Genomic DNA, 26,597 nt, shown 5'->3' with positions numbered 1-26,597 from the left:
CATAATACATATCAAATCATTTTAAAACATTTAGTTTTTCCCTGATTTATTTCCAGCACCATACAGAAAGCTGCAAAGCGATCCACCAAAGTGTGGAGGCTTTAGACACCAACAAGGTGTCACCCGCAAATAAAAGCCTAGTAATCTTTCAGCCGGAAATCTTTGGCACATCGTTCGTGTGGTCCTCCAGCTGGACTACTACATCATTTAAGTAAAGAGAAGCAAGAGTAGGAGCTAACACACATCCTTGACAGTCCCCCATTTTAATCCATGTACAGTCCATAAACTCGCCCTGCTGTCCCCAGCGAACTTGCATGAAAGTATCATTCTTGATCGGTGCTTCTCTAAAACTATTGACCCTCCAATAAAGGTAGAAGTAACATTCTTGTGGTTGATCACAGTGAAGGCAATGATGGTAAACTGTTTTTAGATCTTACCTACAGTCAGCTGTTAAATGTCTGGTGTTGAACACCTGGGCGTCTTGTGGGCTTTGGGTCAGCCCATTAGTTAGCATTGGTTGGCTTTCTAGTCAGTCTCATTTGCTTGCATCGTTTTGAAAGACTTTCCTCTTTCTTGTGTTTGTTCCTCCCCTGGTGCTTTGCTTATTTACCATCCTTTTGATAAGATACCTTGTATCCTTCCTTTGCTACTTTTGTTTTGCTTCCAGAACTCAGTTTTTTCTTATTGTTTTCCTTTTGCGGTGCTCCGCCTCCCCCCCCAAATCCTAGCGCCCAAGCTCAACATGTTGCTGCGTCACCAAAGCTCATCTGTTGATTCCCCCACCACTCACGAGTTGTGTTTTTTTATTTTAACTTGCCACTCCCCATAGACCTACATTTTTTTCTCTCTCTACTCATGGGCGGGTATGTTTCATCCTGCTCCACCCCATTGAATTTTCTTTATATTTTTAGCTAACTGCGCCCAACCCCTCCCTTATTCCAGGCTCAGGCAGCTGCAATTTGCTTGCGGGTAGCTAATTTCTAATAATAAATGTGATTTAGTATACTTTATATTCGTGTGTGTGTATATAATGTATTTGATTTACTGCTCTAAGATGGACATCCACGGTCATTAAATAATAACTTATAATGAAAACAAAATGCTGCATATTCATGCTCAGTAACTAGCGTGACTGCATCATCACAGTGGGGCCACATATGTAAAGGTACACAAATGTAATGACGTTTGGACATGCATTCATCAGCGTGCTATCTTTTTTAGGTTTTTAGGTGTACAGACGGCTTGAGCTGTGAAGTTGTTGAAAAGGTTTCATCACGAATACATTAAAGAATTAAGATATATACATATATTATGCTTTGTATCAGTGCCTCGCTCTTGATTTTAAGACGTTCTTGTCGATCGAATTTTCACTGCTTATTCAATAGCTTCCCTCCCTATTTTTTGTTTGTCCCGCCCCTGAAGCATTTCATGTTAACCGTGGTCTGAATGGATAGCTTCAGTCCTGCTGCTGCTTGTATTCAGGAAGCTTTTTTTAACTATCGTCTAGGCAGCGCTTGCACTGTCTCTTCAAGACCAGCTGTATTGGGTATGGACTTGAAGCTCTGCCCATTTTCCGCCCATCTTTTCAATTGGCTCCTTTTTGTGTCCTTTCTAAATAATTGCTTTTGATTCATGAATTGGCCTAGTGGTGTCCCTCCTTAGTATGCCTTTTCTAACCATCCATGATGACTGGACCAATTACATGTTTGTTACTCGGTAGGTTTTATTTCCAGTCTGTGAGCACTATTCATGCCTTTCTCCTAGCTGCGGTTGCAGGCATGATAAGCTCTCCCGCTCTGTAAGCAGCGAGGCACGCCTTCATCATTTCAACAATGGCAGCCGTACCTTTCTTTTCTTGGGTACGGCTTGCCATACTCTATTTTTTTCAATATTATATGCTGTTAGTAATCAATGCGGCACAGATGATGAGCTGTGCTAATGATGAAAAACGTACAATATTGAAAACATAGTTTAGCGAGCCGCACCTTTTTTTTCTTGGGCGCCGCTCTGCATACTCTATTTTTTCATTCAACTTTAACAATGGCGGCCACGCCTTTCTTTTCTTCGGCACCACCACCCAACTTCTCTCCTTTTCTCACCTAATGCACATTTGCAATGCAATAGGTCCCGTATTACTAATAGTTTTAGCTATTGGCGTTGCAAATAATAATGCACCGCCATTATCTCAAACTTTAAGTAATGTGCAGGACATGAGTCGGGGGTACATGCGGGTGGACGCTGTCCACCCACGTTTTTCACATGGTGAACGCCGTCCACCCTGAAAAGAATTTGGCCCCCACTGAATAATGTGCTGAACTCATCCCAGTGTAATATACGGGACACTTTCAGCAGCACCTGCACGCTGTCTGCTTTCTTTCTGCAACAAGCAACAATGTGCAGGCGGAGACTTCACTTTATTATTCAAGACTCCTGCTGGTCCCATAACAAAGGCCGAATTTGAGGGGTCATCAGGCCTCCTTTTGTTTGAGTCTCTTGGCTGGGAGCAGCCAGGAGCCTCACTCGCACCTGATCCAAATGAAGCGGAGGGGAAATAAAGGCTCACACCTTGTTAGCACATCACACATACTTAAGACAGGCAGCTTTTCACTTTTTTCAGTCCCTGTTTTGGCGATATGCATGCACTGTAAGAATATCAGATGTTGGTCTTTCCCAGTAATTACACAAGGCAAATTGCATTTATAGAGCTTACTTCCCCTGAAGAGGTGTTGAAATAATTTTAAGTATTTTTTCTTGTATGGCCCTACTTATTCCAATGCAGGGTCTCCGAGCGCTTTACATCAACATGTGCAAATAAGATGTACAGTAAGTTATATAAGTTTGTAAATGAATGTACAGGATGTGTTACATAAAACTGGGGGATTACAAGGTTTAGAAGTCACATATCTTCTATAGCTCACTGTGCTATTATCCTCGCAATGCACTCAAACGTACACATGATAGACCTGCTAAACATATGTGTGAGGGCGTTAGATCTGATATCACTTCTTGTGATGGCACTTCCTGTAAAATTGTGGCTTGTGATGCCACTTTCTATGATGTCAATTCCTGTGATGTTGCGCGCCGTGATGTCACTTGCACACTGCCTAACTAGGTTAGTCCCCCGCTTCTTTTAAAAAAAAATTGTGCTCTGGTAATGTGAGACCTATTGCATTGCAAATTCTTGTTTTTTTCTTTTTCCTCTATCTAGCACTCCGTGGGAGTTGAGCAACTGGCTTTTTTCCACTCAGTGCCTGACTGCTGCAATTTACTATCTTGATGCTTCTTTTTTAACTGCCACTTTTTTTCACAATTTACTGTGTTTAATCTACCATTCCAAGATAGGCGTCTGCAAAAAGGGGTCCAGAAGACCTGACGTGTGAAAATGTGTTTGGTAAATCAAGCATGTATGTACATGATCACGAAAGCTTTCTTGTTGGTGCAAATTCTGTTTATCAATTTTGTTTTAATTTCCGAGTGTAGAACTAAGCATCCGCAAAAAGCATTATCAAACCCAGCTGGTCTCAGTTGCCTTTAAAATATATTTTTTGTTTGTCCATCTTGCCATTGTTTGTTTGTTTGTTTGTTTTTCCGAGTTTTATATTGGGCTAACTCGACCCGAAGGTATCGGGTACCCGAGTGCGTTACATGGTCACTAGTTGTATTACAGACGACATTCACTAGGTCTCGCCTAGCGTCCCAGTGCATGCGCTGCTCGCTCTGGCGAGATCTATTGTCGTCAAATCGACTTCTGAAGTGGGGTGGAAGCACCGCCCATGCTTTCCATAGGCACGCGTCACACTTTATGCTAAAGCCTCGCTTTCTATTGAAAGTGAGGCTTTTATTTTCCCTCCCTGTCTCCTTTAGGCCCCGCCCATCCGGACTCCTACATGAGCACGCTCTCCACTCTGCTGACGAGCTGCGGCGCGGGCACGCTCTCCACTCTGCTGAAGAGCTGCGCAGGCCCGGGCCGCCATCAAGCAGGAGCCCGAGTGGAGCGACGGCGACCTCTCCTCGTTATTCCGCGCAGCGCACAGCACCCCTGTGGACATGCCCAGCCCAGGACAGAATGAAGACTGGGACAGCGGCATCAGGTACTCAGTCAGCGCTCTCTTGATTGTCGCCGCAGGTTGTTTTTAAATGGTTGAGCTCTGCAGCTATGCCAGGAAGGGTCGGGCTCTGTGTCCCGCGAATGGGGTAGTCATTAAAAGGAAAGGTTCCACCTTCTTCATCACGGAAGTCAGAAGTTTGTGTGGTGCGCGCTGCACTGTTCACTCTGCTCCCGTTCCGAGGTTAGCGCTGTGAAGCATCCCAAACCCCCACCCGCTGGCCTCATCGTGCAACCCTCGGGGGGCAATAATGTAGGCACCTTTACCATGCTGCTTTTGTTAACCGCGTCATTTTGTGTGCCTCTTCGCTTCTCCAATATTTCGGGGTGAAGAGCTTCACCCTCTCTATTTTGATGCAGCTCTTTTCCCTTGGTCACTGTTCCGTCCCCTGAAGGCACATCATCTCGTTACAGTAAACACATCCTTCCCTTGAGGCGTGCCAGCCCAGGAAGACAGGGTGCAGAGTCAATACTCATTCCATGGTCCACTATACATTCTCCCGGGCATATCTCACTTTTGGTCACACCTTCGTCTACCTGGTGAGCTTGGTACTTCTCTAGCCTGATGTCGGAAGTAGCACAATAAAAGACATCTATTCATGTTTTGATATTGAGCTACGGATAATATGGAGAATCCGGAGTTGTGACTGCAAAAGGGTTCTGGCTGTTGCAATCTATGTAATCTAAATGGAAATATGGACCGCATGTTGTGAGGCATGATACTCTGGGCACTTTAGGGGATGTGATATTGCAGTAACTAAATCAAGAGCGGTGTTTGGGTGTGTGGTTGAAAATGCAACACATTGGAGTCCCACAAATTAGATTTTTGCATCAAACAAAGGCAAACATGGTCTCGCACTCTGGTCTGTGTATTAAACAGACAGCAGTTGTTGCTGCAGACTGTCTGGTTGCCTGTAACCAGTGTAATTTTGTATGTTGCTGCTCTGTCGCTAGATAGTAGTCGCTAAATCACATTAATTGTGGCTGCATTTTCTGTGCTGACCGCTATCCGGTGCATGCCAGTGGGTGGCTCGCCTGTACTCAGGAGGGATTCTAAAAAGCGTTTGTCATGACTACCTGTGTCCAGTGCGCGCAATGGATTGCTCCACTGCTGCTCGGGGTGGGTCTCGGGTCTCTAGAAACCTGCTCAATCAGGACAAGCATTTGCAATGCAATAGGTCTCGCATTTTAGAATGTTTGACCTATTGGTATTGTAAATAACAATGCCTTTTATTAATGCAGGTTTTTATGATTAAATAGTGTTTGAGAGGAAGTCAAGTTAAAAGTACGCAGCGTAGTGCCTACATCCAGTGGCCAGCAGAGCAAGTCATCAGCGGCCATACACAGCGATCATGCCACAACCCGGAGGCCGGGGGCTTGATAAGTCAAATTGCAGTAGAATACATTTGCTACTTCCTAATTTTCGAGCAAGGAGCAAAGGAAGCCAACAACAAATAGTATCAAAAGAGAAACAATACCCAAACAGATAACATGTCTAGCTGCAAGCAGTGCGAATGCTATTTGTCTACCACGTAGGGATCGTAACGGAAAAGCCTTGGGGTGCGAGAGGCCAAGGAGGGAGTACTCCCGGGTAGCGAGGCAAGTGAATACCAAAAGCCTCGTCAATGTTGTCTAGGACTTCAGCCCAATAGCGTTGGAGCTTTGGGCAATGCCATAGCAGAAGTGCTAGCGTGCCAGACACCCCACATCCTCTCCAGCAAAGGTCTGTTTTACTTTTGTCCCAGCTGTGGATTCATGCAGGAGTGTAGTACCAATAGGAAAACACTTTAAAAGCGGACTCCGCTCCGGCAGTGTTGTGTGCAGTGTGATGTGTTCTGTAAAGTATATGTTCTCATTCCTTAGGGGTTAGCGGCCGGCCTAGTTCTGTTTCCCAGCGAACCTGCCCCTTTGTGCGCTGTTCAGTGGGATGCGCGGTGAGCATGGTATATAATTCAGATATGAGACCACGATCTTTGTTTTTGCGAAGCAGCCATTGCTTAATTTGGTAAGAGGCCTGGACGTGTGTGCGTAATTGGAGGGTGCCGTGATCCAATTATACAGTTGGCGGTAGGGATAAGCATCAGACGCTAAGAGGCCATAGTCCTGCTTAAGCTGAGCAAACGGAATTGTCCCTTCCATATCAAAGAGGGACCCCACTCTCTTACATCCCTCCTCATGCCAGCGCTGGAACACCACCAAGTCTTGACCTGGAGAAAAGTCTGGATTGTCTACTATGGGAGTCATGGGCGAAGGAAAGGAGGTCCACCTGTTTTTAAGGGCCACCTTATCCCACACCTTAAGCGTTGGAGAGGTAATGGGGGAGGAGTAGAGCCCCCTGGCCCTGTGCTTACGGGGTAACCACAACTCCCTCCAAATATTGATTTTCCCCCCACTGCCTGGTCCATGAATTTCCAGTGTTTGCTGGAGAGCGGCCTGTTCCATTCTACTAGATACCAGAGGCAGGCTGCCTGGTAGAAGCCACTGATCAGAGGCAAGCCCCCTCCCCCCTCCGAGCTTTCGGACGTGCCATTTGAGTGATTGAGAGACGCGCCTGTCCCCCCCCCCCACCCCCACCCCCATTCAAACGTATTGATAAGTGTTTGCAGTTGCTTAATCGCCCGCGGTGGAGGAGCAATGGGAAGCATTTGGAAAATGTACAGAATGCGTGGGAGAATTGTCATTTACACCGCTGCGATCCGGCCAAACCAAGCTAAGCGCAGCCGCGACCAGGCGTCCAGCGCCTTAGTTGTCTGTTCTAACAAGGTTGTATAATTAAGCGTAACCATCCAGGCGATGGACGGGGCAAGTCTAATGCCGAAGTACAGTATATCGCTCTGGGACCACTGGAATGGGAATTGTTGTCTCAAGGTATCGGTCAGGTCTGGGGGAAGGGAGAGATTTAGAATATTAGATTTACTCAGATAAACTCTGAACCCAGACACGGCACCAAACGCATTTAGTTCAGCAAGCAGGGCGGTCAGGGATGAGAGCAGCTGCGTAAGGGAGTGAATCACGTCACCCGCATAGAGACTTATTTTATGCACATCAGCCCCAAATTTCAAGCCTACAATGCGCTCATCCGTTCGTACACGCTGGGCTAGAGGCTCCATATAAAACCCCTGTCGTGTCCCATGAGAGATGGGGAAGGATTGTGATCTGCTACCATTAACCCTGACAAAGGCGGTGGGCGCACTGTAGATGCAGTGAATCCACTTACAAATATTCTCCCCGAACCCATAGCGCCGCAGTGTTTCAAATAAATAAGTCCATCCCACCCTAAGAAGGCTAGTCTACCCGGCCGTTGTATGCTATCGACAAGATGAAAAAGTCACTTTGTGTAGCCGCACCCCTGCTGTGTGGGTATAAAACCCGATTGATCAGGTTCAATGAGATAGGCCATGAGTGGATTCAATCGCGCCGCCAATATACCCGCGAATATTTTTGCATCGACATTAAGGCGAGAAATAGGTCGGTAGGAACCACACTCTCGGGGATCCTTCCCGGGCTTCAGGATTACAGAGATCGCCGCCTCAGACATGAAGGGCGTCACCTCCCCGGCTTCTAAAAAGGAGTTGAACAGTTTTGTTAAAAAGGAAGCCAGCTCCCAGCAGAAGGCCTTGTAGAAGTAGACAGAAAACCCATCAGGGCCCGGCGACTTAGCCAATTTCAATCTAGAGATGGCTGTAATCACCTCCCCTATACGGATAGCGGCATCAAGCTCCTCTGCCACTGCCTTAGGAAGAGGGCAGAGCTTGCTCGTATCGAGATAATCACTCGGTGCATGTGCTGGCGGGTCTGGCGCGTCTCCCCACTGCACTCTAATCGCCAATAGGCGCCCCTTTATCTCTTCCACAGTGGCTATAATCTTCCCTGGAAAGTGCGCCCGTATCAAGAGGGCTACGCCATTCTTTTTAGACGGGCTGCGTCCAAAATTGTTGTGGGAAGCGCCTAGTACGCATATGTAGGGTATCTTTGGAAAGGAGGTGTGTCTCTTGAAGGAGACCGATATCCCCTTCCGCATTCTCAAGTAGGGATAGCACTGCCGCTCTCTTCACCGGGTTGTTGAGACCCTGCACATTAAGGCTAACTACCTTAAGGTACCTTCCCATCGGATAAGTGTAGTGAAGGGCTAAGTGGTGTGGATACCCACCGCTTACTAGGTCTGCATTGGGAGACGTGACCCCCCCTCCCCCCTTTATCCTAGGGAGATAAGCTCTAAGTGTAAACTGGTGCGGTAGTCCCCAACAGAGAGCCCCATCAAATGCAACCCGTAAAGAAAAAACCTTATTCAGAACAAATACGACAACTGTAACATGACAAAAGTTTGTCACATAAAATGAAAGGATCCAAGGAGGCCAGGCTCGAGCAGCCGTCTGGCCCATTACAGGCCCAGGTCGTGCCTACCCGCCCGCGGAGAGGTTGTTGAGTCTTTTCAGGACCTCCCTTCCCCTGTCCCCCTTGCTCTCCATTGAAGGCCTCAAGGGGAGGCCGAACGCTCCGACGGCTGTGAAAGTGAAGAGATCACTGCCTCCCTCTCCATTTTGGCCTGATAAGGTTTCCTGGATAGAAGTGGTCTTTCCAATGCCTTGCCATCTTGACGGGCGGTTGAAACACCGGTCTCCAGGCCCTTTTGCGTGCTCAGCCGTGTGCTCGTCCTTTTGACCGACGACCTCCAACGCCTCCGTCAGCAAGCGGATCTGGTACAACTTCCTTCGTAGCTTGAAAATGATTCGAAAGGGGTGTCCCCAAGAGTAAGGGATGCCTTGATCACGCAGGTGTGAGGTGACCACCTTAAATTCACGTCTCTTGAGGAAAGTGGAGGCCGCTAAGTCCTGAAAGATGGCCGGTGTCTGACCCCTGAACTTTATCGGCTGAGCCTCTCACGACTTTCGTATTATGCGCTCTTTTAATTGAAAATCGTAGACGCACACGAGAATGTCCGGTGACGGAGCTTTGTTTCCACGGGGGAGGCCCACTCTATGCGCCCGGTCCATTCGGATGTCTACTGACCCCCTCCCCCTGCCCCCCCCCCCCCTCACCCAGGATCTGTTGAAACAGCGCCCCAACATAGGCCCGGAGATCATCCTCCTCTTCACACCATGGCACGCCTCTAATCCGGACATTATTCCGCCGGGAGCGGTTCTCTATGCCTTCAGCATGCGCCTGAAGAGCAATATGCTGTTCCTGGAGGCGCAACATATCTTGCTGGAGCTGGTGGAGTTCTTCTTCCCGGCTAACGTCGTGCTCTTCAAGTGTAGCTACTCGCTCCCCAATTTCATCCACATCTCGTCTGACCTCACGTAGGTCTGCCGCGAGTTGGCCCTTAAGGTCCTGAATGTTCTCCTTGATGGCAGCAAAAAGCATCTAACATAAAATCTTTGGTGGCCGGGGCTTCATCGTCTTCCGCCGCTCCGGCGAGCTTCTCACCGGTCGATTGCATTGATACAGATTGCTTCTGGAGAAGCTCCTTCAGCGTTTTATCTTTTTTAACACGTGCTGAGGCCATGGCGCACAATCTCAATTCTAGGAGCCCACCTTGCTCTTGGAGCACAGCTGTCAGCCTGTTCAGTCCGCTCTCGTCGCCTCGGTCCGAGCCCCCACCACCTCCTACCCTAGGCTCACAATTTCTGCAGGGGTGGACACCAAGCACCGGGAGATCCCCCACGCCCCAAAAAGGCTCTTGCTTGACCACCGATTATCTGGCCCCTGATAGGGCAGGAGGGGAGCTGTCCCCCTATGTCCTCTCCGATGCAGGCACACCCCAGCGGAGATCCTGGGCACCTCGCTCTCAAAGGACCTCAGGGCCTGGTTAGTGCTATCTTGATCCTCCCCCTGTGGATGGCAGCGCAGACTCTGGGCGCCTCGTTACTCCCAGGACCACCTCCTCGCATTGCCCCAGGGCAAGGCCCCTCTTGCGCCACTGGGTCGACTCACCGATCTTCTGGCGTGACTCCCATCTGGTGCCACATTGTCCACCAGGGCATCTGGGTGCAGGGTACACAAAATGGCAGGCCTGACTGTGATTGCGGGCAAAATACTGTTCCAGCGGTATCTAGGCAAACCTCTGCGTGATTCCAAGCCCCAGACGTCTCCTCCACCGCCGCGCTCAGCGGGGCCAGTCGAGCGTAAGCAGAGGGGCGGATAGGGGGAAGGCCACACTCGCCGGTGAATTGCTGGGTGATGCGAAGTCCTCCTGAAGTTCCACTGATAGCTGGAGCATCTGCCCCAGTGTCTAGTGGGGCGGGCTATCAGGGCAGCCACCTTTTCAGGCCTCTTGTGAAGCGAGCCCCTAAACTCCCAGTGCTGCCATCCAGAATCCGCCAGCCCATCTAGAATCAGCCAGCCCAGCCAGGTCACAGGAGAAGGCAAAATGGCGGGCCAGGGACGCACCCACCACCAGACGATGTTAATGCGCTATCAGCGCTCCAAATGCAGCATTAAGTACCGGCCAGTCAGAGGACAACACCGGGGGCGCCTTCCGATGCTGAAAGAAGCACCCGCCGACTAGCGATACCGCCCATGCGCGTTCACAGGCAGGTCAGAGGAGGCAGCAAATGGCAGGCATATTGGCGGGCTGGCAGCAGGGCCGCCCTCATACCCCAGCAGCGGGAGGGCAGCCCGGCCTCAAGATCCTCCAGCAGTCAGTCCGGGCAGCACCTCCAGCCAAATAGGCGCCACACCGCTCCCCCGCTCAGCAACACTGCCTGGGGCCGCTACTCAGATGTTGCCGCAGCCGCCATCTTGTCCGCGGGAGCTCCCCTGCAGGCCCAGCAGGAATACTACGTGGAACGCCACCGTCAAAGACTTTCAAAGTGGCATCGGAGAAGGCACAAGTCGATTCCGGTCAGGAATCCGCGAGCAGATGACTGGGGAATGGGGCTCCAACAAAGCTAAGAATCGGTGGGGCCGGAGGGACGAGAATCCACGTCCTACTGTGCCACCATCTTGGCCACGCCCCAATGCAGGTTTTTAAAACACAAATAAAAGGCATTGTCATTTACAATGTCAATAGCTCAAAATCTCGCAATTGCGCGACCTATTGCATTGCAAATGCTTGTTTTTGTTAGGCATTGGGAGATGGTGATTTGCCCAGGCTCACAGGATGTTGAGCGTCGTTGCCGAGACTCGAACCCGGTTTCCCAGATTAAAGGTCGATCGCCCTAGCCGTTAGGCCACATCCTATTGCTTTTGGTTAAGTCAGATCCCACTTGCTCCAAGGGGCGCATTTTGATTTATTTAGTGTATGAATTAAGTTGCATAGAGCAAGGCGACCTCTCACTGCAGGGCCAGTAGCTAGGTTGTGTTTGATTTTGGGGTGCATTTAGATGGTGTGTAACCGTTTCGTAATTGAAGCCCCCCCCCCCCCCCCCCGTAGCAGAAATCATTTAGTTGTGCATAGCTTTGCGTTGAAACTGAGCCCGAATATGACAAGTGCTCGCCTGGGCGTGGGCATATTACTGGGCAGAGACGTAGGTCTCTCTGTTTTCCATTCTACGCGGGGTGCTCCGGACACTATCTGGCCCTCATCTTGGCTTACAGAAAGGTTAGGCAGTCGGCTGTGCAGCATGGCATCCGTGTGACAGAATTGTCATGGCATGCGTGCTCGGGTTGCTTCGTGTGGCAAGCCTTATGTTTATGTTCGTGTTCGTGCCGGGGATGGCGCAGGTTCACTTGCCTCTAAGATTGCATTTGACCCCCGGACCTCCCTTCGCGTGCGAAGTCAGGTGGGACAAAGTCCGCGTTCGTTTACAATACTCGTGTGACAGGAGTCCATAAACCGCGCAGACATGGCGGGGCGAGTTGCACAACAATGCGTGCCGTGCCGTGCACTGCCCTCACGCTAGCGCTTGCTGTACAAGATTGGAAGGAGCCGAGCGCAGGAAGCCCGCCAGCTCCCAGGAGGCTCCGCTGGCGGCTCGGCCTCATTGAGGGAAGTATTGTTTACCTTTTCAAGGGGAGGCGGCTCCCCGTATCCGATGGAGTTTGGCCAAGTTCCGTTCTGCTTAATAAGCTGAACACACTCAAACGGCAGCCTTGGCAGTGGAGTCGAGATTTCGCGATAACTCATGAGGGAGGGGTTGTTGCTGAGGTTTTGTTTTAGGTCTGAAGTCAGGTTTTTTTGTTTGTTTTGTTTTTAAACCTTTTTTCATGTTTTTTTGTTTGTTTACCTACTAGGCCTTATTTAATGAATCCTATTTAGATTAGTCTTCATCTTGTCCATGTTTTATTTGACCTGTATTTTCCTCTTTAATAAATATTGTTTTAATGTTGCATTTCTTTCTTTTCTCGTCTTTCCATCACGTATCATTAGCGCTTTCACAACTTTGGGGCAATCTTCCATGGTCATTGCAGCAACTGTGTGCCAGTGTCCTAGTTTGTTCAGTCATCCAGGGTCAGGACTAACCTGCTTTAATTCTTGCGGTCCGTTGGGCCGTTTTAGAGCACAGTGCCAGCAGGGCGAGTCAGCAGTCTCTCCCGGCTGGCATCGGCCCACGTTCACTTTTCATTATAGAGAAGCCCCCTCTATCCTAGCCTGTCTGTACACGGTGGGTCATTGTATTGGCCAACGCCTGGGGCTGAGACGATGCGGCCCATGGCCAGAAAAGGCTGTTATTCCGCCATTGAGAATTAACACCATGTTCTAGCACGTCAGCAGTTTTGATGCCTTATCCTTCTGCCATCCTTTGCAGCGCATACACAAAAACACTGTGCCACTCTGCCCATGTTGGCTTTGCTGCCTTTGTTTTGTAGCATGTTTTCAACTAGAACTTGGCCCACAGCGTTGAAGCTGGGCCAATTTAAGCTTAGGTGACCAGTGATGACAAAGTGAAAAGCTAAAATGTGTTGGGAAGTTGAGCAAGATTGTTTTGGAGCTAGGTGTGGGAAATTAAGATCATGGTTAATAAGATCTGAGTTTAAAAAGGAAGAGCTCACAAATTAGAATTTGATTAAGAGTCTGAGCCAATTTGTAGCCTTCTTAAATTGCCCATCTTCTCCAGTCATATAGATACTCTGATGTGGTTTTCATCTTTATGGCAGGAGGTTAAGTTGCTGCCTTTGTAAAAAAAAAAAAAAGGAGAAACTCTCCAGAGTCTCAATGTAGTAGTGGCTGATAGGAATACCAATACATTTTTGGGTCCATGTTTACCACAAAGCCCAGCTGCACCTTTCCTCACCATATCATGTGACCCATAGAGCTAGCCAAGTATTGGGAAAATAGTTGTGAAAGGCTTGAGTGACCGTAAAGAACCGAGGGTTGAACTTGTAGCATATCAGTATTCTGCTGGCCAGTTAAGAAGGAGGACTGGTTGCCACTACAACTTTTTTGGTGCCAAGAAACATTATCTATATTTCTGGAGAACTATCACTCCTCCTCCTCGGTATATGAAAACCACATGAGTGGTGTGTGGGTTCTGCAATCTAGAGTATAGCTTATTGTTTAATGATAGCAGGCACGGCCAAGCACTCCATTTTAATTCTTTGAATGAAACTTTGTTGCATGTCTGATATCTACTTGTAGAAATAAGTAGAAGAGGTGAGTAGGATCAAAACACATGAAGTGAGTAGTAAAAGTGAAACATCTCACTGTACCGGATGCAAATCAATATGTTTAACTTTGTTTTTTGTTGTTATTACCCAGGGTCATCCAGCAGTAGACACCCAAACCAGGTCACCCCAAAGAAGACTGGGATGAAAAATGGACAGGGGAAAACTAAAGATGACGAGTGTTTTGGGGATGAGTTGGAAGAAATCCTGGACACAGACTTTGACTTTGAGGGCAATCTCGCCCTTTTTGATAAGGCAGCAGTGTTCGAAGAGATTGAAACACATGAGAAGCGTGGTGGTGCACGTTCTGGGGGCACGCCAAATGATCGGCCATCCCGCTATCGGCATGATGAAAACATTCTGGAGTCAGAGCCCATTGTCTACCGCCCGATTATTGTGCCACAGCACACTGGTAAAGAGTACTGCACAGGTAAGCATGAGTCCTGTAAAGATCATTCTATTGCTCTCTGCCTCAGAATGGGTGTTATGTTTCCTCCCATACAAGTTTCTTTTTTCTCCACAGTGCTATTTCCTTACTCTGGATATTGTTGGGCTGTATAGTTACAGTTACATATCTTGGAATCACAATTACCCAACTACTCTGCTCCTTGATAACATGTGCCAAACCGCGCTGGTTGGTCATGATCTCAATCTGGGTTACCTGATTTTTATATGCAGAGTCACACCCTACAACACTTGGGGCCTCAGTACGATGTTGGTCGGAAAGCATTTCCACGACTCGGTCTTGGAATAATTTCCGACCGAATCGGATTCGGGCAGTCCGACCGACCAATTACGATGTTTCCAAACACCGTTCTGTCGGACTGCCATTTACTTCAATGGGAGCCTGTGTTCCGACCGACAACACAGGCTCCCATTGAAAAATGTGGATGTTGCGGAAAAACCTTGCACCCCTTGGCGGACACCCCTTGGTGCCTGCCACACTGTGCGTGGCTGGAAAGAGGGGACCCATGGTTACCTGCACGTGCCCCATTCAGAGGTCGCCGGGTCCCCAAAATCGGATTCCAACAGTTGATCCATGTCTGACAAACCGATTTGGAAAGGCTGACCGAATCAGACATCGTAATGCGTCGGTCTTAAACACGGTCAATAGACCTGTACGATTTGACTCCGACTGACTCTGTTTCTCCAAATGCTGATTGGAACCAAGTTGGAACGACTGAATGGTTTCAGACAATCGTAATCGGTCGGTCGTTTTTCCGAGTCGGTGGAAAACGCGGGTTCCGAGTCGGATTCGGACAAACCGAATGCAATTTGAAGCCTTTCTGACCAACATCGTAATCGGCCCCTTAGTTGAGATATGTTTCTTTAGAAGTAATAAATCAATGGGACAGTATCGTCCCAATTCATGCTCCAAGCATTATGTTGCACCTGCTTTCCTAAAGTTGCCTTTTCTGAGGATTTAGTTTGATTTAACTTTTTTGCATGAGAGTGAAGGCTCCTAGTTATCCATTTCTAAATATTATTCTCCTTCCAGTGATTTGCATTGAGCCTCAAGCTTTGGCTCAAAGTATTACCGGTTTAGTTTTTCCCCCTAGTTAGTGGTTACTGCTGGTCATGCCTTTCTAATCTGTCCCATTTAAATATTTAAGGTGCTGGTGAAATTCCATTACAACTAGTAGCCTGGATTCTCTGAGTAAATGATTATTGGTGTTTATTATATTTAAATGTAACCTTTACAATGCAAGTGGTGGCGTAAAAAGTATAAACCTCAGTCTTTGGCAACTGAATAATTTCCTTTTTTCACTCCAGTTTTTATTGGAGCAGTCACTGATTTTAACTGGTTTTTTCTAAGCTTGTGATTTTAGTGGGCCCAAATCTATAATTTTAAACTTTTCATTCTAACATTCCCCAAGCAATTTTCCTTGACCAAACAACTGCATTTTTCTCATCCTACTGTAGTTTTGATTAAGACTTCTAACTACAGATTTCTCACTTTTTGAATAGTCCGAGGTGCCAGATTGCATCCAGATTTTTTTCAAGCAACATCTGCCACGCACCATAAGGGGTGCCGTTAGACTCTGTGGCTGCCTCCCATCGCATCCAGAAGTGATAACCCAGAGCTACGTAGTGGTTCTGCCCCTGAATGCTTACATCCGCTCTTTTCTTTCCATGCCATTTAGTGTAGATTCGGGCCTGCACTTCCAACCTTTGTTGCATTTCTGTTGGAATTCTGGGTTGAGAAAACAGACAGTGTACAAGGGGGATGGCTTCCCTAATTAATGTAGATCTCTCAATCCTGTCAGACTGCCAGGAATACATTTACTTGTTGGGAAGTTCTGGAACACCTTTCCCCAAAAGATAGACCGGTACAAGATATCCATATTATATTTTCAAAAGACTTTATTAAATGTTAAAGCCCAATTAAAGTGCGTATTAAATACATGAGCGTTAATGCAGACATGAAAATTATGGTGAAGAACAGAAATGCAGTGCATGTAAAACAGATAAAAATTGGCAACATTTATTTAATATAAAACTTATACAATAAAATATATAAAAATGAAATTGCTTTCCATTATTGGCGCTAATCAGTGATGTAACTGAATTCTGTTGAAGTCCGGCAAAACCTCATTAAAATGGTCTTCTTAGATAGCCATTAGTACACCTTCCTTTCACTCCCAGCTGAATATTGTTTCATCAGTCTGCAGCCTTGCTTTTGTGAGGCAAGGCCAGTCTGTCTGTTCAGAAAACAGATAGCATCAAACCGCAGCGCTAGTGCTTGACCCACTGATACTATAGCCCCACTCTCTGCTAAATGTCTGTGCAGCTATATAGTGTACTGTTGCCTAAAAATATTATGAGAAAAACCAGGCTTGTGATTTGTTTGACAAATGAGAAAAAAGTGTAAATTCTACTGCATGTTTGTCCGAAACTATCAGTGAATATCAAAGCATTCATATACCTACTATAAATATAGTGTGAATACACATAAAAAAATGACTAAAACCACACTCTTGTATATAGTAATGTGTATTTAAATAAATTAATGCTGTGAGGGGCAGGACAAATATAATGCATGTGGCAGATTGCTTGCTATGGGCACCAGTAGCATGATCAGGCATGATGCCTGGATACATGCAACAGGTTTCTCCAGTGGCGTAGAGGCACTCCTTATGGACGTGCCTCTTGATGGTTTCAGACTATTTGGAGATGAGGCTGATTCTGGGCTGGAGTGGTTTAAAGACGGCAGCTCCGTAGGCTTACTGTTACTTACCCGTAAGTCCCACCAGCAGTGCAGAAAATTTGTATGCTATGTGCAAGATCTAACTTGTAGTCAAAGGCAGTCATTACAGCAGCCAGCCCAAACGTTCGTGGCTCCAGAGGACATGATGGTCAAATAAAAAAAACATTTATAAAGTGCACGGCTACTCAATAGAGTGTCCAAGCGCTAACAGACCAATAAGGCTCAGGAAGAGGTGTGGCGCCACGGCCAGGGCGACTGACTCTGGAATCTGGGAATCACGGTTCGATCCCCGGCGGCAGATTAGCCCAGCACCATGTGACTCTGGGCAGTAGCTTGCTTAAGCTTACCGACTGCCCCCAGCGCCTAGAGACCCTTACGGGTGATTGTTCACACTTTACAAATGTGAATTATTATAATAAGGCGAGAGGATCACAAGTGAGAGTTAAAACACTTAATTAAAAAGCCAAGTCTTCAACTGACATCTAAAAGACTCCGGATCCTTAATGGCTCTGAGAGACAGGCAAGGAATTCAGGCATGTGGTATCCATAGCAGAAAAGGAAGAACCACCCCATCTTTTCTTTGGCACTACTGTCAGTAGAGCCTCCATGGAGCGCAATGTTCTTGGAGGCTGGTGGTGCAGTAGCTTCTTGAACAAAGAGCTTGGGCCCAGTTCTTAAAAAGCTTTGTGGGCTAAGGTCAGTCCCTTGAATTTCACTCATACCTTGACCAGCAACCAATAACTCTTTAAGATCTGTATACACCATGCTCCTTCTAGGAATCTGGAGTAAAAAGCCATGCAGCAACGTTCTGCGCCACTTGCAATCTTTTTAACAAGGAAACCGGGTGACCCCAGTAGAGAGCATTTGCATAATCCAGCCGCGACGTTATCAAAGAATGGATCACCAACCTTTGACAGGAAGTGGGGAACTAATACATAAACTTCCTCAACATCCTGAGGAGGCAAAAACATGGCCCAACCATGCTCTTAACTTGAGATTTGAAGTTCCGATTATGGTAAAATTTTACTCCTAGATTTCGATCTACAGTTGAACGAGTTGGAGGAGAAGGGGGATGAGTTGGGCCAGATCTCATCTCCCAATCGTGGAATGGGGGGGGGAATAAAAATCAACACCTCCGTTTTACTAGTGTTACATTGGAGATTGTTCTGAGACATCCAATTAAACTCTGCAGAGAGGCATGATTTGAATGTAACCTCGGCATTTGAAAAGTCGCCATCCTATGTTGATATTAACTGCGTGTCATTGGCATAGAAAATAATCTGCACCCCATAAGACTCCACCCGAGCTGTTAGTGGAGCAAGATGGATATTAAACAATATCTGACTCCACATCAAGCCCCAGGGAACTCCATTGTTTTAAGGCTTGGGCTGAAAAGCCAAATTAATACTAAAAGGATCGGCCTGCATATATATATAGAATACACTGTGCCCACTAGGGTCACTAAATAATCAACAACGCTTGGCTAACATATAAATATTTCCCACCCTAAAAATCCCAAAAATACATTTTTACAACATTTCTAAATATTTATTTTCGTTATTAACATGCATATGATTTATCAAAATTTGCAAAGATAAAGACATATATGTAATACACACCAGACATATAAATATAAATCAGGTCCTACTTATGCACTCATAACCAGCACTCATTCAAAATTCCAAAAATACATACACACTCAAACATAGCTACCAATCAAAAGCATTATAACAACAATCAGATCCATGAGATTACAAGACAATGGGGGTTCCTATACAGCCAATTGATGTTAATATGAAAGGCTCTCGTGCATTCTCTTGGTTGAAGGTTGTAGTTAGATCCGGACACACAAGGTTTTTCAGCGCTAATGCACGATTTTGTGTTGAAACCTGGGCAAAACCCTGATTGCATAGGATGAAGCAGCTGAATGGCCACCAGGTAGCTGGATAGCTGAGAATTAAACCAGTTTTCAAAATTGTTTGAAAAAGCTGCCAGCAAAGAGATTAGCATATAATTGGCCAAGATGGATTCATCCGCTGACAGCTTCTTCAACAAAGATATCAATATAGCCCTCTTCCAGCACATTGGAACAATAGGTTGTCGTAGTGATTCATTTTGTAATGAATTTAGAGCTGGATTGATAGCTTCTGTATTAGTTGCTAGAATCTGAGGAGAATGGTGGTAGCAGTTTGTGGAAACCACCAATGTCAACAAAGTTCCTCTTCCATCCCGCCCACTACAACAGTTTCCAAGTTGTTTAATTTTCTATCCTTTATATCATTCCATTTGCATCTCACCTGGTTTTACTTCAGTGGATCAGTCCATCCCCCTTCTGCTAGACGTTAAATTGCTTTTGGCCTAAGGGGTCTTGGAGAGAATTCCAGAGGTGGAAAATAGAAGAGGTGATATGTCCACAATTTGTTTTTAACGCTCAAGAAAGATGGAATGCTCTGGCTGATTTTTAGATCTTTGTCCTTTTGAACGCCTTCCTACGGAGGGGTAAATTCAAGATGCTAACTCTGGCCTAGGATTCCCTGGATGCAGGAGATTGGATGGTGGCCTTTGACCTGAAGGACTCATGCCTGTGCTGCAGTACGAAGTGGGGTTGAAACATTTTCAATTTACCATTCTAACCTTTTGCTTTCTGCCCTCCAGGTGTTTTTGAACATGTTGGTGGTGATTGTGGCCCACCTTCGCAAGTACGGGCTACCTGTATTCCTATACCTCGATGACTGGCTGCTGAATGCTGGTTTGCCTCATTCAGTCACAGACCTCCCTGGATGAAGGGTCATCTTTATTTAGTCCTTCCCATTTTCCATCTGCAATCCAAAGTGCCATCTGATGGCTGCACAGAAGATTTCCTTCATAGGTGACTTCCTGTTTATTGTGGTGTTCATGGCTTTCCAACCATGCACCAAGTTTGTAATTCAGGTATGATCCCAGTGTTTCAGGATTCGTTCTAGATTCTCCCCTGGTAGGTTTCCTAAGCTCCTTGCACTCCTAGTCTCATGCCATTCAGTGTAACCTCACTTTTCAGTGGTCATAACAGCAGGACTGTCCGTCAGACACTATTTTCTTCTTCAGGAAGACCTCAGATGCTGGTCAGTGGAGAGCAGCCTATTGCAGGCCATACTCCCTGTTTTAACCAGAGCTCACAGTAGTGATGGATATTTCATCTCTAAGTTGGGGTGGTCATCTGAGAGAAGTGGAGATCGGAGAGTCTCTGCATTAGTATTTTAGAGCTTGTGCCATTTGGTTGGCTCCAAAGGCCTTAGACCCAATCAAGGGTAAGTGAGTTCAGGCCGTTCTGGACAACGCAAATGCCATGTTGTACTGCAGCAAGTAAGATGGCAGGGGGTCTTAGAACTTGTGACGGGAGTCAATGCTCCTTTGGACATTGTTGGTTTGGTGAGGATCTGTCTAGTAGCCAGTCATTTGGCGGAATCGCTCAACAACGAGGCAGACAAGCTCATTAGATCCCTGGATAGCATCTTTATTCAGAGGTGGCACAGGGCATCTTAGCCCGTCGTTGTGCCTTAGCTGGATCTTTTCACAATGCGGAGAAAGTGCAGTGTCTCTTTCACCATGCTTTAAAGTTTCAATCAAGAGGTGTGGAATTTTTTGTTAAAAGTATCCTTCAGAAGAACAAGATACTTACATTCGGAAACGGTTATTGGTAGATATTCTATTTAACCTAATTTCTTCACCATTCTCCCTCCACACCATTCTGTAGAGCGAACGTCTGTAGTTGTTAAGTGTTCCAAGTTGATTAGCCACACTGCCATCTGCAGTGTGTCTTGGTCAATCTGTGCCTAGCATGCAGAATCGTTCAAGATAAACTGATGTCAGTACACAGGGGTAGTGCATGTATGTAGCTCAGAGCCAGCACTTCTAAAGGCTGTGCGAGATTGTCACAGAGTCTGTTGGCACCACATAACTTGTGGGAGCAATTGCTTGAAGGAATACAGATCCTGACAGGGTATATTCAAGAGGTGAGGAATCTGTTTTTTTATAGATTATTCACCGGAAAGAGAATTACTAAAGGCTTGTAACTTGTTCTTCTCAAACATTAGATCTTTTAAATATTCACATGGTTGAACCATTTTCTGTTGTCAGGCTGAGAATCCCTGCTACACTAAAATAACAGAATACAATGTAAAATGTACAGCACTAATAAAGTGTAAAATGGCTATATGCCTAAAACATTGAATATTTAGTAGCACATCCACCCCATTTGTAAAAAACCTAAACTTCAAACAATGAGGCGGAAGCGTAAGCTCTCCTACTCCCATTAGAGACCACTATAGCTCAGATTCCTAACCACATGTGGGAGGGAATCCCCTGACCAAGCTCTGCTGTAACCTTTCAGTGAACCTTAAATGAGTTACTTTCTTGATCTGTCCTTGTTTTGAACAAACCCTAACTTAAGCACTGCAAGTTGTATTTTGGGGAAATGTTATGAAATTTTGGGCCAGGGAGATCTTCTTACTTGACAGACAGCTGTCCCAAACTATCTCCATGGCTGATAGACAATCAATCTCTTTTCAAGGCTTGTTCATCCTGTGGTCTTAAAGATTTACATTGATGACCCTCCTCTTAAGTGTATTTATTGCCTTAATAAAAAGGAATGAAAATGTGACATTTGTAGGAGTTTTACATTTAAGACTGTTAAGGGCAGATAAAGGAAGTTGGCAATTTAGCTAATGGTTGATGTCAATTTTCCTCCTTTTGAAAGGAGGTGCCTTTTCTTCAGGGGAAGATTCAGTGAAAAGTGCTCCTCTAAGCACTTTCACAAATGCAGCACAAAAAATTCAGTTTCCCAAATTGGATTTGTTTTGAACAGCATTTGCAGCCACCCCTTCGGTGACTGAACAAGGAAAATATGTATCTTAGGGATCTGAGGGAGAGACCTCATAAATAGTAAAAATCTACCTAACTTCAATGACGACACAAACTGCGTCGACGGTGACAAATCAGTTTACGTCTACTCAATCGACGGTAGAAACTATGCAGTCAACGACAATAGTGACGAAGAGAGATACCGATGAAGACAATATAGACTAACTATGCAGTCAACGACCATACCGACGAAGAGAGGACCTACATTGTTGAAGGGATCAACATTGCCACCAGTTCAGATTTTACAATTTGGTCCGGAAGAGAAAGCAAGCAACTGTGTTGCGCCAACTGCATATGGTCCAATACAACCAAATGTGAAGTATGAGAGGACATAGAGGAAAACAACTAATATTTAGACTACGGTTTCGATCACGATTGTATTCCTTATGCTTCAAGATAGTACTTACCGCCTAGACAAACCGACGGCCTGAATTAGTTCAGGAGCCTATGGCCTTTTTATGTACTTTGCTCAAATTATGGAAGCTTTAAAAAAGTTACTGTCACTACAACCACCTAACAATCCTCAGCAACAGTTGCTACTAGATTCTCCACCATCTCCAAGAGAATCACCCAGAGTTGTTCAAAGATTGCTCTTCTCCCCAATGCCTGAAGATCTGGCCGACGATCTGATGTAGGTGAGGGAAAAAGGTGAACTTCACAAGGTGATAGAGTGCAAGATGATATGATAGGTAATCTTGTGACCCTCCTGAGGTAAGAAGTTGATGCAGCTGTTCCTCAAGATCAGACCGATATTTCCAGATTTCATTCTTTTATGGAAACAGCTGGAAAGATGTTTAATCTTCCAATTAAGTCCACAGATCAACACTGTTTCCTTTACTACTTTAAAAAGCAATTTAGGAAGCCTGTAAGAGCTCTACCAATTTCAGATTTTATTTAGTCGGAAGGTCTCAAGTATAGAAGACTGGCTACGGTTCTGGTGGTGATACCTATCCTGGAGAAAAAACGTAAGGCTCCAGAGTCCTCTCCAGCCTGTATCAGCGGGCATACTACGTCGGACTGAGCTATCTCATCAGCGGCTCATAGAGCTAAAATCCACTTACACCATCTGCCAGCCCTCCAGATAGAGATTGTAGGCATAGAGGCAATTTGGGCAAATTAATCTCCTCCATGGCAGCAACCTCCATCTAGTCAGCCAACGCTTTAGCGCTGCATGATGCTGCATGACATTGCACCATTGTTTTAACTGATCCCAGAGAATAAGAGGGAGTCCACGAGAACTATCCTTAAGGAAGGATAACTCACTTTTTCTTTCATTATCGATGCAGCAGTGGATGTCTCCAATAAAGGTTTTCGTCCACTTGCAGGAGAAACGGTGTTAAGAAAGCATGTTTGGCTAAAGTCCACAGTCTTCCATCCTGAGGAGCTGTCAAAGAATATAGGCATGGCCTTTGGTGGCCTTCCTCTTTTTGGAAAACATGAGGATGAGGATCTTCAGGGTCTAAAGACAGACACAGGACAAACTCCCAGAATTTTCTATCTTGGGGAAACCTGCTGAAGAATTTTACCCACTCCACGACGGGCAGTCGCATTTCCCACCTGATCCTATCTGTAAAACATACACTACTTTCTGAGCTCTTCATTAAATACCAAGATGAAGATCAAGAAGGTGACTATTACCCTGAGACTGCTGCTTCAGCTCCAGATTCAAACCCTACGGCACAAGTTTTAACTCTTCTAAACAACTTGCAGCACATGTTGTATGACTATTATCGCCGTTTTCCTCCATCAGAATTGGCTTCTTCGGTCCCACCAATACCCATTCCTCAAACTTCATCAGTGCTGAGGTCGCCCAGACCAGTTTCTCTGGTGGCTTCGGTGTCCCATCACGCTCAGGAAGCTCACACCACAGACGATGACAGGGAAGAAGGAGAATTGGATGACAGATCACTCCTTACGGAATGGGATGACTATCAAATACAAACTCCGTCTCCTTCTACTCCTGCTCCTGTTAACTCACCTCCAGTTGACATAGAAGGTTTTCATGTTCTGATGGGGAGAGAGAGCAGCACAACGGTTCCTCCTTCCTATGGAAACCAAGACAGATGATTGTTTCCTTTACAATTTTAAAGCCCAACCAAGGAGATAAGTTCGCACAATCCCTATTAGCGACTTTATTTGGCAGGAAGGATTAAAACTCATAAACTCCTGCCTCTATTCCTACGGTCCTACCTCGTCTCGAAAAGAAATACAAGACATCGGATAATTCACCAGCATGTCTGATAGGTCAGCCTAAGGCAGATTCCGTTATCTCCGAAGCAGCACAACGCCGAGCACGGATTTCCTCCTCTCCATTGTCGGCTCCCCCTGATCGGGATGGGAGACGTCTAGACTCCATTGGGAAGAAAGTTGCGACCATGGCGGCCACTACTGTCCGTGCAGCCAACTCGCTGGCCATCTTAGGCTATTATGATTGACAGATGTGGTCCGACATCTCTCCCTTCATCGACATGGTACCCGAGCCCTCCAAGTCATAAGCACTCAAGATCCTCCAGGAGGGAGAACGAATCTCGGCTGAGATGATCGATTCTGCTGTGGATGTTGCGTCTACAGGTTTTCGGCAACTGGCAGGTGCTGAGGTCCTACGGTGACAGGGCTGGTTGAAATCCATCTTATTTCGTCAGGAAGTTCAGACGAAAATAATTGACATGCCCCTTGACGGCGAGTCTCTTTACGGTCAGCATATTGACGACGCCCTCCAAGCCATTAACAAGCAGTGAAAATGCAATAGATTTCGCCTTTGCTCAAGTTAAAGCCATTTGCTTTGCTAATGGTATTGTATAGCAAAGCAAATGGCTTTAACTTAATGAAAGGCGAGACCTATGGCATTTTTAATGCTTGTTCTACAAGAGCAGGCTTTTATGCAAAGCATAATTCAAGCAGTGTGAAACCAAGGGCACACAGCAAACCAGGGAAACATTTGAGAGCCATCAAAGCCCACGAAGGGCGAGACACATCTTATCACACTTGAATTCATCACATAGCTTTGGTGGAACAGACATATGCAACAGCAGAACAAGAGATAATGCAACGAAGGACAGAGTTCTGTTCAGTGCTTTTTTTTTTTTTTTTATTAAATATATGCTACTTTCTCAAATTATGTAAAATTACGCGTTGTGCAAAGTTACTTGTCTGGCATGTCAAGTACACATCGTTTTCAAAAACAATGGTAACAAAACAGGTTACCAAAATATCTATTTTACATAACTATCTCCCTGCAGAAATGTCGCCCTGCACCTAATACCACAATGAAAAACTCAATATTCTTGCATCCATAGTAATGGGGACACCTGCAGGCCCCAGGTTCCAGTCTCAACAGCATTGCTTAGGATGTTGTGTGTCTGTTGCACTGTGTGTCTAAGCAGAAGGTCACATGGTTCAAGGCCAATCAAAAAGCTGCAAAACAGTAAGAGAAAAAAGAAGAGCAAAATAGGAAACAGAGTAACTTTAAAGTTATTTCTGTTGATTTCATGTTAGGTGTTTAACATAGTGTGAACCTAGACCCCGCAAGCACCAGGGCTGTGCAGAGGACACTTTTGAGCCAGCACGTGGCTTCCTAAATTTGGGGACACACAAACAGTAGAAACCAGTTGGAAAACCAGAATTCCATGAAGAGGTGGAGAATAGCAACAAGCTAGTGGGGCATTATAAGAAAGAACAATCAGCAGTTACATTTCACAAAATGCGTTTAAAATGTGTGGTATATGAAGCCATCTTTTACATCACAGGGAGGAAGAGTGATTGGCTCCCAATCACATGCGGAAACTGGGATTAGAGTTCAGGTCTGCAGAGCTCAAGATCAAAGTAAGCAAATGTTAATATGGTGATAATGAAAGGGTCTTCTAAAATCAGGAGTTAGGGCTAACGTTTCACCTGTTCCACTGCTCTGTTTCCAGGAAGAGAACAAGAGGTGAAAGTGTAATTCATCTCTGCAGGAACTAACCGAGAGCAGTGCACAGAATATGCGTGTACCGCACTCAACTAACAGAGAGCAGTGCACAGACTGAATGCACCATGGAGGGAATAGGGCAGAATGATTGGAAGGAAGGAATGGGGCAGTAGCACCGGGAGGAGGGAATAGGGAAGAAAGGCTGGGAGGAAGGGATGGGATATAAGGAGTGAGAGGAGGAAATGGGAAGCAGCTCTGGGAGGGAGGAATTGGGCAGTAGTACTGGGAATGTGGCAGAATGACTGAAATGAAGGAAGATAATGTAGTTCTGGGAGGAGGAAATAGGGCAGAATGACTAGGAGCCTTGGGAGGAAGGAATGGGTGTTTGACCATACCATGGGGATAGGGTGCCCCCTTCCCTCGAAGTTCATATGGCAGCAGGAGTGGAGCAATGTGCGGGAGATTAGGTGAATGATTTGTGAGGATGGGAGGGTGAAGTGTTTGCTCTGGGGCTGGCTCGGGGGCTAGAGAAAACAGTGCAGATCCTTTTGGGGAGGGGTGGCGCGAACCAAGGGGCATATCGCAGCGTCATTTTGTCGGCCCAGAGATGGGCACGTGAGCCTTGGTGTCCACGGCAATAAAGACATGTACTATTTGGTATTTAACGACGACTTAAAAAAATATTAAAGGAAGAAAGGCCTTGTAGTTGACGAGTGGCATCTCTTGAGGCTCCTAGTTAAGATTCTCAGCCATGTGCATGTGGAGGCCTGGGGTTAGCCAAATATATTTTAAAATCTTAAGATGTGTGATGGGGAGGGTGGGATTGCGGAGGGTGGGCACAGTCGGGTGGTCTTCAAGGGTGATGGGGTGACGTTGACAATGCAGGGCAGGTATGGGCGGAGGCTTGGATGTGTCAGAGCGGGGATACGAGT

At 46.2% G+C, this 26,597-nt stretch overlaps 1 protein-coding gene across 1 annotated transcript in view; it reads left to right on the top strand.

The window, feature by feature from the left end:
• EDC3 (enhancer of mRNA decapping 3) overlaps positions 1–26,597 on the top strand; it is a 229,130-nt gene that overhangs the window by 75,773 nt on the left and 126,760 nt on the right. Inside the window, exon 4 of the mRNA XM_085643788.1 lies at positions 13,746–14,081. Within this exon, the coding sequence (XP_085499914.1) occupies positions 13,746–14,081 (336 nt within the window). The remainder of the gene's footprint in view (positions 1–13,745; positions 14,082–26,597) is intronic.

Source organism: Triturus cristatus, chromosome 3_1 (genome assembly GCF_964204655.1).
Source record: "Triturus cristatus chromosome 3_1, aTriCri1.1, whole genome shotgun sequence".
Lineage (NCBI taxonomy): Eukaryota > Metazoa > Chordata > Amphibia > Caudata > Salamandridae > Triturus > Triturus cristatus.
The sequence above is the reverse complement of the archived record's forward strand: the minus strand, read 5'-3'. Positions and strand labels throughout refer to the sequence as shown.